The 13,708-nt window shown below is 32.4% G+C and overlaps 2 protein-coding genes across 2 annotated transcripts; one reads left to right on the top strand and one right to left on the bottom strand.

Moving 5' to 3' along the window:
- Positions 1 to 2,551: 2,551 nt before the first annotated feature.
- Positions 2,552 to 5,910, bottom strand: LOAG_07915 (hypothetical protein; the record flags this gene model as incomplete). Its single annotated transcript, XM_003143447.2, has 8 exons — positions 2,552 to 2,802; positions 3,126 to 3,282; positions 3,637 to 3,866; positions 4,262 to 4,389; positions 4,616 to 4,745; positions 5,116 to 5,203; positions 5,380 to 5,529; positions 5,845 to 5,910. The coding sequence occupies 8 exons, from the start codon at positions 5,908 to 5,910 to the stop codon at positions 2,642 to 2,644; spliced, it is 1,110 nt and encodes a 369-aa protein (XP_003143495.1). The 3' UTR covers positions 2,552 to 2,641.
- Positions 5,911 to 7,585: 1,675 nt separating this feature from the next.
- Positions 7,586 to 10,773, top strand: LOAG_07914 (RanBP1 domain-containing protein; the record flags this gene model as incomplete). The annotated part of the gene is made up of 8 exons (XM_020447566.1): positions 7,586 to 7,668; positions 7,897 to 7,969; positions 7,994 to 8,245; positions 8,533 to 8,706; positions 9,066 to 9,203; positions 9,324 to 9,438; positions 9,891 to 10,033; positions 10,408 to 10,773. The coding sequence occupies 8 exons, from the start codon at positions 7,586 to 7,588 to the stop codon at positions 10,564 to 10,566; spliced, it is 1,137 nt and encodes a 378-aa protein (XP_020302217.1). The 3' UTR covers positions 10,567 to 10,773.
- Positions 10,774 to 13,708: the final 2,935 nt, after the last annotated feature.

Genomic DNA, 13,708 nt, shown 5'->3' with positions numbered 1-13,708 from the left:
TCCTATAATTCATTTATAAATTACTAATAAAATGAAAGCATTTTCGTTCCTTACAAGGAAGTTTGGGTGAAATTGCAAATAAATTTTTCTGTATAATAATTAGAATGGTTCATGATGTGCCCAATAATATCAGCTAACATCTGATCGATTTTTGAAAGCGAGAATAGGAAATCGAAGACTAATTCGACAGTTTCATCGATCGGTCGCATGGGCATCAAAATAAAAAAGTTCTGATTTATTGAATCAAATTATTAAAATTTTGAAAGTTATGTTTGATATGCACTAATGTCAGTCGTTATTCTTACCATACATTTGACAGCGTATACAATTGCAATATTACAGTATTGCATGTAGTAGTTTAACTTTATCATCCGTTTTCAAAATATATTTGCGTTATCAGAAGAACTTGTCTCGAATGATTGGTATCATAAGGATTAAATATCTTAGTCTCACATGGCTACGCCAATTTATCACTACGCAGTAATCATTACTGCTAAAGTGATACGCGTACAACAGGTGTATCTTCACATCTAAGTTAATTACTATTATTCCTACAGTCACAATAACCCAATAGTTTTACAATCAGAAAGAAATTGCAGGACTTCTCATTTAAATTGACGTTTCATGAAGTTGCTTTGAATAAACAATCTTGTATATGAAGAATTTTCACCAATCTGTCCAATATTATTTCCTTCCTCCAAGTTCAACACATATGTACGAGTAGGAAACTTGTTTTCAGGTTGTTTTCCGTAGTGAAATTTAAAATCCAATATGTTGTGAATTAAATACCTGAAACTATCACTAAACAAGCATATCTATAGTGAAATGCTTTCAATCTATCATCTTTAAAGAAAACATTTCAAATTCTGAGAAAGGTGGAGAAGTAGGAAGGATGGTATAAAACTAATAATGATGCAACATACGAAACCATTCAATGATGAATTCAGAAGAGATTGAAATTGGTAGATAAGTCAGCGGTCTTATGAGCACGACAATATCAAAGACCATCTAAGAATGTAGCACTTTACCATATCTCATATCTAGTTATGTTAATGAACTGTTTAAAAAGTTGCAGTAATTGCTGCATAAAATCCACTGCTCTTATCACCAAGAATCTGAACTTTATTCCATGTCTAACTTATATATTCTTATTCAACGAATTGCAAATCTGCGTACTTTAACAAAGTTTAAATTCATCAATTATTTCTGCACAGAATTATACCTATTTGCAAATAACGATCAAAAATACGTGCATAAATGTTATGGTATTATTATATATCCTTAACTTTGGATAAACTTTTGAAAGTTAAAAGCTTGAACTGATGGAATTTGAAGCATAAAATATAACAAAAGAAAAAGAAACACATTAAAAAGAAAACAAGACTTTATCGTTTTGAATGTAACATGAATTCAGGTTGCTCGACTAAGTACTCAAGGATAATCTGCATTAACAATAAAAATGTAACCGGAGCATAATAACAAGCTACCAAAGAGGTTAACACAATGTACCTCAACAAATATCAATAAGTAGTCAATGTTACAGAAAAGAAGCTCAGGTATGAATAGTAGTATAGCACTTCAGAAAAAAAGAAGAAAACAAAGTTATTTGCATAAAGCATAGTGTTATCAAGTGAAGATCAAACACCGTTTTTGCTGGAATAAGCCTTTTTTTTTAAATACAAACACTGATCATCCGAGTTAGAGAGAAGAAAGAATTTTTCAGACAAAGTAACAACACTAATTCATCCATTTTCTCCATCTTCTTATTGTACCCTAGAAAAGAACATCATCTTTATCTTCAATTATCATCCCGAAAGATGAAATCGAATGATCATATGGGGGAGAGAGAGAGCAGAGGAGCTGACTTCTAATGTTGCTTCTAATCTCGTCACCACATGTACATATCATAACAACATTGGAATGTTACATGCTTCCAGTCATCTCACTTCAACAGGATTCATTTCTTCCTACTTCTATCTTCAATTAAAAAAAATCGGATGCTTTAGTAAGATGAAAACTCAAACTTCTCACCTTCCAATCATCCCCTTCTTTCCCCCTATTTCAATACATATCGTAATTTCGTTCCTACCACCTCAAATCGAACTAACTAACCGATGAATGCATTCTGTACAGTTTATATTCAAGTCACTCGAATCACATTACTAGAACTTCGTTTATATGAAATTCTGTAAATACACTTAAAAACTATATGATCATAAGATTTTGCAGTTTGAGGAACGCACTGAAGAGATATCATATGTCAAATGATGTGGAAGACGGATAAATACCATAGAAATTCTGAGGAAGGAAAAGAACTTTGCAGAACGTTGAACAAAAACTATTGAAAATTGTTACTCAATACAGAAATAATTCTACGATGCAACAAAGGCAACGGAAATAAAGCACTAGTTTCAAAGAGAAATGCACCTCACATAGATGCTTGTGGACGTAAAGCTTCTGCTGTTTTCGAGCATTAAGAACAATCAATTCCAAATACGGAAACAAATGTAAATTATCAAAACAGAATGAATTGAAAACAATATCTATACAGGTAAACACGAGATCAGTTATCGGTCAACATATAACAGCAGAATCTGATTTGTATAAACAGAAAAACAAATCAACACCCAATCAAAAGTTTTTAGGAAAAAACAAGCGAAGCACGAGGAAGGTAACATGATAATGAAGCCCATCCATATTTCATGAAACATGCAAAATCAGCATTAAGGAAACATCCAAATGCGCATCGCTCCACCCTTTCGGTCCAATGACATGGTAAGAGGATGCGTACAACTTTGATATCTGTATTGATGACAAGCAATTAATATAATTGGAAATATGAATTATTCAATTTCCTATGTTCACGATCATTTCAGTAGTTGAAAACATGAAAAAAGATAAAACTAGTATTCTGCAAGCAAGCCAATATATGCTACACTATAAGGTCCAAATCACTTTCCACATCAGCAGAATGCAAATTACAATTCAATATGATCCAACCATTTAAACATCAATGTGAGAAAATAATTATTATCCAAACCCAGATCTAGTATGTGAAAACGTTTTTATTGCATTTCTGCTAATTTCAAAACCTGAAAGATTTTCATTAATTCAGCCAAACTTACTTGATGCTAACGAGAGGTATTTCAAGAAATCATCCTTGTAAAGAACATGTGAAGATATTATTTCGACCTGTTGTAACTGGTAGTATTTATCATCAATAGGAGGAAACGACGGTGCAATAATTCCAATATCATAGCATAGAATCAAATTCTCGCACTGCTGAAAAAAGATTCTCAGAACAATCGAAAAAACCTGTCATCCAGATACCCACTGCTTTTCATAAAATATTTCATCTTGACACAGAAGTGAAGAATCAGGATGACTAAATTAATTTCGACTTTATGGATGGTATTTTCCTAGTTTAAAAGGATTTTGTGGGAAAAACAAGAGAAACACGAAAGCTACACGAAAGCTTGATATAAGGAATACCAAAGCTAAATTCCGAATTCATGTTTTAAAAACATATCAAGCAGATCAATACAAGATTGAAAATTCTGGAAGATCAGGAGAATCCAGAATGGTATCCAGAATAATACAGGCAAAGTTGTTGCAGATATGTAAAACTATTCTTACCCTGTACTCATCATACATGTAGAGAAAACGTCGTCTCTTTTTCATAACCATCATATAAGGAGATATTTTCAATTCATCAATCAGCTGTAATGTATGAAGAGATATACCCAACTCCAGTACTGTCCTCACATATGCAATGAAGGCAATAACTCGATAAGACGACAACTCCGACGGGCAGAACCATCCTTGTGCTCGTTTGGTTTTATCTTTGAGACATAAAGACCATGTTCCTGAAAACGAAGACATATTCATTCCGAAATCTCACTGATTTCATTCATTTAATCATAAAATTCCTCATACCCGTTCCTCACACAAAAACTATGCATTAACTTCATTTATCTTATTCATTTAGACGGCAGGTTGGGAAAAGTTTCGCGATAAATTCAATATTACAAAAGTTCATACTTTTAGACAATCTATGCCTATCAAGAAGTACCATTTATTTAAAAAAAAAACAAAGTACAGGAAGAAAATTGCCAATTCTTATTTCAAGTTTGGCAGATGTTCCTGTTTATTTACAACAAAATAAGGAACTCGCACTCACGTATGTGAGTACAACTTTATCATAAACACAAAGAAACACATCATAAACAGAACAACCAACCAACTGGTCATGAGAACTTACCAGTGTTTCCAGTTATTTCCATCAGGAAGCGAAGCAGCTTTCGAAAACTACAGCATGTTATAAATTTTTCGCTATCTGGCGACAGCGTCACCGATAGTTCCAAAAACTTCAACTCATTGACAAACTTTCTAAAAAGTTTCTATAGAGGAAATATTCCAAACAGTTAAAAAAATAGCTCCATAATGTGGACAGCCATCAATTTCAAAAATAATGCCACTTGTTAGCATCAACATGAAGAGAATCGTAGGACCTTTAGATGTCTATATTTTTGGTAATTACAATGGCAGAATATTGATCATTAAAAACAATAAATATAAATTAGGTGAAATCATGACTACTTTAAAAGGAACAAACCGAGCTACTGTGAAATTGCTAAATACATGACTGTTAGTCAGAACACCACATTTATCGCCTAACAATATATGAAGAAAACGAAGTTTCGGCATTAACAAAATGGGTTCAAATTTGACGATGTATCGTAAAACTGAAGCAACAGTAACTATTATAATTTTTAAGGAAGAGTTGATTTTAGTTTCCCATGGATTCAACGGCATTAATATTGAAATCCTACATTAGGCCTAGTATCAACTTTTTTATCCTTAAAAACGCTTCACAAAATGTTTGCCAAACATCCTGAGGCTTTCGAGGTTTACATCTTTTCATACTTTGAAACGTTAAACCATACCGATTCCAAGGTGCAATGGATCTTATCTTCAAGCTCAGTCTTAAAAGCGATGATAAATACAACAGCATTATACTTATGTTTATAAGTGCTATTGTATTAATCGTCATTTATCAAAAAAATTTTTTTGCATTTGTCAAAATTGCACTTTTTTTTTGTCAAAGATTTCTACCTGCACAAAGTGTTCCCGCAGAGACGGTAAGCATCGTGACATGTAGGAAAATATTTCGAATAACGATTTCGAGCTTTCTTGTAAGGATCTAAACCGATGTATTATAATAAAACGAAAAAAGAAGAAATGCCTATAGTTAGTAAATTTTTCTCTAAACAGAATTGGGGTTGGTCTGCTATATTTTAATGGAATTAAGCGAAAGTTGGCGATTGAAAAATCAATCATAATGGTTTCCGCAAAAATATATAATGAGAAGAAGCTAACCTCATCGTCATAAGCTTGTGGCAAACAAAACTGCTCAAAGAATTTGCAATCTTGTCCTGTAATTGTATTCAATACACGAAAGCTCTGATATATTTGTTGTAGCATATCTCTGAATCCTTTGCTGACCCTATCCCATCCTGACAAACATAACTGAAAGAATAAGGAAATGTTGTTCGAAGCTTAATGATGATAGCCAAAGTTTTTTTCAGTAATTCAAATCTACCTGAAGCCAGTTGTACAAATTAGAAATGATATAATTAAGATGCAACCGCTATCAGTGGTACCAGATGGAATCTGATAGCAAATGATATCGTTCTAGGAATGTTAAACCCTCCTATATCACTCTATGCTGAGCAAACTACTGTTCCTTGCACCTTTTTTTCGAAAGAAACAAATAGAAGGGAGTGAATGACTTCCTGTTCCTAAGTAAGTAAGCTCTATTTGAGTATGAGAAAGAGAAAGAACCTGAACAGGTGAAACATATGAACAGATCTGTTCAATAATCTCATCAGGTAAATCCGTTACGTTCATATTTTCCCGTATTAATATATATTTCATTGTTCGTTGAAATTAACGCAAGCGTGAAACATTTGCTGAATTCTATAATATTTAGTCGGATGACTCATCACGAACGGAATATATTCGGAATGATAAGATAGATCAAAATGACAAAAAGGGGTGACAAGTCCCTGAGAACGTGGTGAAAAAGTTCAAGCTGGTAGAAATAACTACTGTGACTCTTTTCATATGTCATGATTATGCAACAGTAGTGACGTTCTTTTCCTTGGAATAAAAATTTGAATAAATTTCACGAATGTGAAATATTGAAATGAGAATACAGATGGCAGTGAATTAAATGAAAGATGAAAAGATAAAGCGTAAATGATAGGGTAATAAAGTGATAAAAGATAGAGAAGTATAAACAAAATATAGTGAACAGCTATAGTTTCGAGATGATGAAGAAGTAAGATGTGTGGGTTAGTCGAGAGTAGAGAGTTTCCAGTTTGGGTCACAGTGACGAATTGGTTACAAAGAGGAATATTTGATAACGTAATGTCTTCGAAATTCGTGGAAAATTGAAATGAAAAGCATACCGAATGGATAGATATGTGAAAATACCTAAATATAGATTTAGAAATTTCTAGATATTGATTCAGATTTGTAGATCAGTAAGAATGAACGAAATGGGTCAACTTTTTGAGATAATATTTAAAAGTAATGTTGTAAACAATCAAAAAATAAAAAATTTCAAATTTAAAAAATAAAAATTATCAAGATGAAAATTGTGTAGTTGTTTGAACATGTGGGTGAACAAGTTCTTGTCATATCACTTTCCACTTTCTCTATTTCACAGAGATGCTTAATTGATATTTATCACATAACCTTAATCTTTAACAGATCAAAAATCGGACAACATTTAAAAAGTACTCTGAACTTTTCAATTTCTTCAAGTTCGGACCAACCAAAATGATGTATTATGTCGAAAGAGCCATCAAAATATTTCATTGATATAAATCACCAGATAGTAAATTTGTACGTATTATGTGAATGTGTGTGTATGTGTATGGTATGTGTGTGTGTGTGTGTGTGTATGTGTGTGTGTCTGTGGGGTGGGGGGGGGGGATAGAGAGAGATTTGTAACAGGATGGAAGGTGTAAGAAAGAAAGAGTACATAGTGAACATTTTTGATATTCTTTGCTCATAAAAAAAAAAAAAAACACTTCCCGTGGAAAAGGGAATGTTGCTATGATAAGCTGAAACTGTGAAATTAACGTTTAAATTTTACGAAATACAAGTGGAATAGTAACTGGTCAGGTAAGGCTATTTATGTAAGTGTCAAAGAAGAATCTGAACTTGAGCTTGCGACAGCAACTAAGGAGACAGGTGTTGTGGGAAGACGGGGATTTAAAAATTAATTAGTATTAAAGGATTTGAAAAATAATCAACAATTGTGACAGTAATGGAAGTATTGTAAGCATAGAAGTGGCAGAGATTGAAAGGAATGTAAGAGAATTCAGAGGGAGAAATGTATAACTACTGAGTGCAAGAATCAGAAAATATGCGAAAGGTGAAAGATTGTAGACAAGAGAGGCATTAGAAAGCTAATGAGAGCTATAAAACAGCGAGAGAAGTTAGGGACTGCAAAAATGATGAAGTAAATATAATCAACAATTATGCCAGGGATTGAGGATATTGTCAGTTAGAGATGGAAACAGTGACGCAATTAGAGACAATTGATAAAATCCCGGTGGACTGGAAGACAGGTTCTTATTCATTTTGCAAACACCGGTGAGTGGTGATTTTTTGGGTGTTTCGGGTTTGTCAAGTTCTCTTGGTTCCTTGATGAGTTACCCATTTGTCAGGTATTTTTTTGGTGAGCAGCTTCGGTGGGTAATTACCACTTCACCGGTTTGACAAACAGTTTGCATAACCGATCGATAATTGCAGGCATTTTTGTTCTTACGCCGTGTTTTCATTTATTTTTTTCTTTGAGAATTACATTGCAAGATATTTTAGTGATAAGCAGCAACCTTTATCAGTGCTGACGAAGAGTAGACGTCAATTCTTATCAATGCCTTCATGGCTGGAAGTATTAATTTGAAAATTTTTTCAGTCAAAATATCAACCTATGACAACGAAACGTTTTGCATTTAAGTCTTCGAAGCTGTCTTCGGCTGCAGATCAGCTATGGTCAGCCAGTAAGAGTGGTTTCAAGGCCGATGAGAAAAATATAAAACTAGATCTGGGCAAGACACTCGCTAAAGATAAACCAGAAAAGAGTTCAAATGCGGAAGCGACAAAGAACACTGTTGGCAGTTTTGTATTTGGTTCGAAATTGTCAGAGAAAGTAATCATCAGTAAGGAAGTATGTTTTTTTTCCTCTTCTGCTTCACTTTTTTGTCCCTATCTTTGTTGTAGCTTAGAGTAAGTAAATGGTTCCTTAATTAAATTAGTGTGATATGTTTTCGAAACTGTAAATCGAAAGACTCGCTAAATTAACGAGTTTCACGAGGCAGTATTTATAATATGTTCTACGATTACATTGAAATCAGTAATATTTGGTTAATAGATAACGAAGCTTTAACTTACTACTGTTTAAAGGGGCCATGAATTATTAAGATTTCCTGATAATTATGATATGAATTTTGGCAGGATAAAATGGGCGAACAAACCAGCGCTTGTAATTCCGCAAGTGAGCTTATCGTAGCAAATAGTGAAACCAGGGGTGACGTTCCGAAAAGTGTCACGGAAGTATTTGAGGAAATCAAACAAAAAGGAGCTTCATCTTCCTTTATCGGTAACCATAAATCAAAAGAGTCAGTTGCAGTGAGTTTCAGTGGTTATAACTTTTAATTAATACTCTTTTAACCCATTTTGAGAACTACATTTCTGGAAATATTACCAGTACTTCAACAGTACTTCAACCATTCACTCTTTATGGTAATTTTTTTCTTTCGCATTAGTACTTACTCTTCTTGCACTTCCCTTCCTGCCAAATTTGACTATCATAGCTCTGCGGCGTCATTTTTGTTTCCCAACTGCGTCACACATTTGATTTTAGCATTTTTGAATTTCTATTGGCTTTTAAAAATGTATTCGGGACGAATTTTCTCAAGTTTTCCCGTTGTGGAGTTAAAATTTACTCCAATTTTGAAAGTTATACTAATTGTCTTGTTTTTTTACAGGAATTGGAAGCGATCTCTGCTTCGTCGAGTTCAATTACTAACGACGATAATTCGATTATACCTTCTGAGATAGATGAATCAGTCCCACCAAAGCTAGATGTTGTTACTGGTGAGGAAGGTGAAATAAATATATATCGTGTAAGTTTTCTTAAGGAAAGTTAGTTTAAAGTTACATATTGATGATTAAGCTTTTTCTTTGACAAGTTGTAGCTCTGTTAGTAATATACCAAAAAGTAATGAAGTATATTTCACTTTTAGGCAGTGTGTAAATTACATTCATTTGATAGTTCGGCAAAATCATGGGTAGAGCGTGGCATGTCTTGCTTACGTATTAACGAAAGGGGTGAAGAGCCTCCTTACACTTACCGAATCGGTAATGAGTCTTATTACTTCTTTTTTTTTCTTTTCTTTCCTCATTTTTCATTAATTTTTTGTAGACATTTTTTTTCTTTTTTTTTACGAAGCGCTTTTGTCAGATTTTTACAGTTCACGAAAGATTACAGTTTTCTTTAGCAAAGTTACGTTTGATGTCTTTTTCAAAAATTGAGGACGCTACTTATGAGAATTAACGTTTGTTTTTAATGGTCATCGGAAAGAATAAAATTAGCTTAGGTATAAGGAAGGATATTCACTGCGCGAAACTCTTAGCTGAGATACAAAAAAAATGAAGGGCTTTTTGAATTTTCATCGTAATTTTCAAGTAGTGACATTCTTTTTATCCTAGTACTGTAAAATGAACATTTTGCGATTTTTTATTATTTCAGTCAGATTTCTTATTGAAGTAATCTTTGATTTAAAATTTCGTTAAATCAAATGATATTTTAGTCGGCCGAGTAATGGGCAACCAAAGGGTAGTACTAAATTCGCAGATATTTCCGGATATGATCGTTGAAAAATTATCAATGAGACGGGTGAAGTTCTCAGCTACAGCACCAGATTCAGAAGTTCCAGCGCTTTTTCTTGCTACAGTATGAATTTCTTGCAACCTTTTTTCTCACTTTATGTGTTATTGAACCTTTTTAAATTTTTTTATATCAGTCGGCCATTATCAGTCTTCAAAAATGGAAAAAGCCATTCAGTGATGATTCTAGGAGTCGGGCTCAGTCAAAATCTCGTTTCCTGTGAAGTTTCAGCTTTGATTATAATAGTTATGTTCTGGATGCTATTGTATTTTTCCTGAAGTTTTAAAATAATGTTCAGGAAGCTTGCAGATTTGCGGTAACAATCCAGTTCACTGGTAGATCTGTTATTTGTTTCACTCTGCAGCTTTCAAAAGATTTATTTATTTGGTTGTAAAATGATTATTTCCCTCACTTTCTTTACTTGAAGTTTTTTTTTCAAGGCATCTGAATTTGTTGCTGCACAACTTTATGGAACTCTTTCTCGAATTGTGGAAAATAAGAAAAAAGAAGCAACACGTAAAAGGAAATTTTCCGATATGGTTCCAGAGCAAGATAATATCGAGTCTGCCGCATCGAAGAAGGTGTTGGCTGGAAATTAAGTTATTCATATCTTATTCATATCTTATCCACCAATATGAAATGAAACTTCCGTGGGTTTTATTGGGTTAACTTAGTAGTTATCTTTTCTTTGTTATGTAAATGAAAAATTGTAAACTAGCAATAAGAATGAAATATTTTTTTGTGTATCTTTAACGGCATAAGACAAGCAATGGTAAGCATCAAGTTTGCCATCCATAACTTTAAACATTAGGATCAAATCAAATAAATTATCCTCTGGAACCGCTGAGTTCATCTTATTTTTCATGTTTAAATTCATTAAAGCGATTCACGTAACAAGTTGTAGTAATGTACTAGTTAACTAGTTTAATAGAGATAATTCTCAAGTAAGATATTGTTTCGGTTATTTTAGGATCATCTAAATTTATGTACCGTTTCCAGATACGAATCTTTCATAGTTATTCATTGTTATTTTCTTGCTGTTAAAGATGGGCAAAGACTTGAGTTTTTAAATTATCCTTTCTTCATTTCAAACTGAAGCATTGTGTTTTCCAAGTAATGTTGTTTTGAAAGACTGTTACAAGCATTGATTTTCATACTTGTGCAATATTTCTCAATTGTCTATATAAACTCATTCAATTTCATTTGATAAAAAAAGCAGCATATTTTCATTACTAACTTTGTAGCTTCGTTTATTAGTACGATAGATTTGAAATTTAATTTGATTTGGCGTCCTTGATCGTCTTTGAGTTGAGTTATCGTTTGCCGAATAGAGTATACGGAATGGTGTTTGCGAATTTGTGGATGTACTTTTTATTTTGGGTATAGATTAGTCTAACCTTCCAGGAATGCATTGAATGGTACATTATAGTATTACCTTAACTTCTTGTTCAGTCCATCACCTTTAGCTATTGGTAACAACATCGAACTATAGTTTTGGTTAACTTATATGTGTCGCGACCTTCTTTATTCTTCGGGTTTTTTACAACTTTCAACTGGTTGAAGAATTTTCTGCATCTTCCATCATTTTCTCTTGATTGGAACGCGCGCAACGGCGTCAAAGTTATGTTGTTATTGTTAATGTTCCTGTACGGCATTCATGTGTCACTTTTTTATTAGTATTTATACGACATATAGAATGATCAAGTGTAATTCTCACTTATAATTTCATTTCTTGTGGATGGTTCCATTATGCATAAAAAAACCTGATCTATTGGAATGCTGCAGTAAACTTGAAAAGTTCAAGAAAAAAAAAGCTACAGATCATAAGTTTTGCAATATATCATTTAGAATATGTAGTTGGTGTAGAGTTAAGTGTTTTAGAGTATCCACATATGTCATGTAATTCATGTGAAGATAAATCAAAAAAGAGAAAAGTTCTCCGGACATGTCGCTCATAGTATTAGACTTTAAATCGGATTCAGTTCTTAGATTCCGACAATTTATATAATAATGAAGCAACATTTTTCGTGCTTTTGAACCAATTTCCTCATAAAATTAAGATTGAATAAATACTAATTTGTCTTTATACTTAAGGTGAATAAATTGATGTCTCACTTCATTCCGTAAATTACGCCTTAATTGTGATAGTTCACACTTCATGCCTTTAAGACTTTTTTAGAAGTAATATATACAACAGATGATTTGATTTATGTATATTTTTTCATTCATTCCTGTATTCTACATTGTATTTCTTCCATATTTCAATTAAAAGGGGAAAGTGACATATCACGCACGCAAGGTCAACGTCGTCCGAATATCGAAACATTACAAGACCATATACGTTAGGCTTTTCTGATCTCATTGAACTCAAATTTTCGCCATAACTGCGATAACTAAGAATTGTTATTGTGGAATTGATAAAATTGTTTTTGTTATTAAAATAATTGCTTTTTTTTAAAATAATTTTCGAAAATTGGAATTGTTATGAAAATGATGGAATTGCTTACGAAATTATTTTTATTGTGGAATTGATTATTATGAAATTCTTTTGATTATGGCATTGTTTTAGAACAACTAGCCAAGCTCAAGTATAGAAAAATATTAGTGACTTGCTTAGTACGTCAGAATTTAGCTGATTACACGTAATACAATGCGTCTTTGTTTGCTTAATCCGTCAAAGTTTAGTTAATTACACTTGACACTGTGTGTCTTGGCTTGCTTATTCTGCCAAGCCTTGGCTGATTACACGTAATCTTGGTTTGTTTGAAAATTATTCATTACATCCTACTGTATCTACAGTATATGTTAAAATCCTTATTATGGCGCAACGAGTATATTATATTTTTCAGAGTTACTATTGAAATTGTCTTTCTAAACAAAATGCATTTAAGATTATTCCTCCTGCATATGAAATTTTTTTTTTAACAAAAAAGTGTTTTAAGGAGAGGGGAAAGATAATGACACAATGAGTGATGAAGTTGACAACCTGAAATGTGCGTTCTATTCGAATAACTGAATAAGCATTCATCAATCAGAAATACTGCTGATAATACAGAAGCATCATTCTGCAAAGTAAGTTTACCTGTGCTTTTATTATTAATTCTTAATTAAAGTTTTAAATTAACCGTGCATATTTCTACCCAAACTTATTTAGCTGTTCAGTTATTAGTTATCGGACCTATCGTTAATCCGATTTTCTATATTATTAATGCTCAATTTGTTTGAATAATATCAATTCCTTTAAGAATTTAATCAAATTAAATTTGATTTGATTCTATTAAAGGCGACGCATCAGTAATTACTTCGAAAATTGACGAAATTGAAGATTCAATTCAGTTTTTTAAATTCAAATTTATCTTTCAACCTTTTTTTTTTTTTTGTCAATTTAAACAAGTATACTTTTTATCCTCTTATCCTTTACAGTGAAAGTACAAGAGAATGAGAAAGACTGGATGAAAGAGTAGAATTATTTTAGCATCAAAGAGCTAGCAATTAGTACAATCTATCATTAGTAGAGTACGTAATGCACATAATGTATTAACTAATGAATTAATTAATGATGTGACTGTTAATTGTTAATTGAATCAAATTGAAAGGTTAAAATTCTATGCGATAAGATTAGAACATTTTTTTTTTTTTTTTTAGATGATGAGTTCTAAATTGATGATCTTTTTTTTTTGAGAAAGAGAGAGAGAGAGAGTTATTCTTTATTTTACTTTCTATCTATATGGTCTTTTACAA

This window comes from Loa loa (genome assembly GCF_000183805.2).
Source record: "Loa loa unplaced genomic scaffold supercont3.80, whole genome shotgun sequence".
Classification (NCBI taxonomy): Eukaryota; Metazoa; Nematoda; class Chromadorea; order Rhabditida; family Onchocercidae; genus Loa; species Loa loa.
This window is presented reverse-complemented; position numbering and strand designations above follow the sequence as displayed.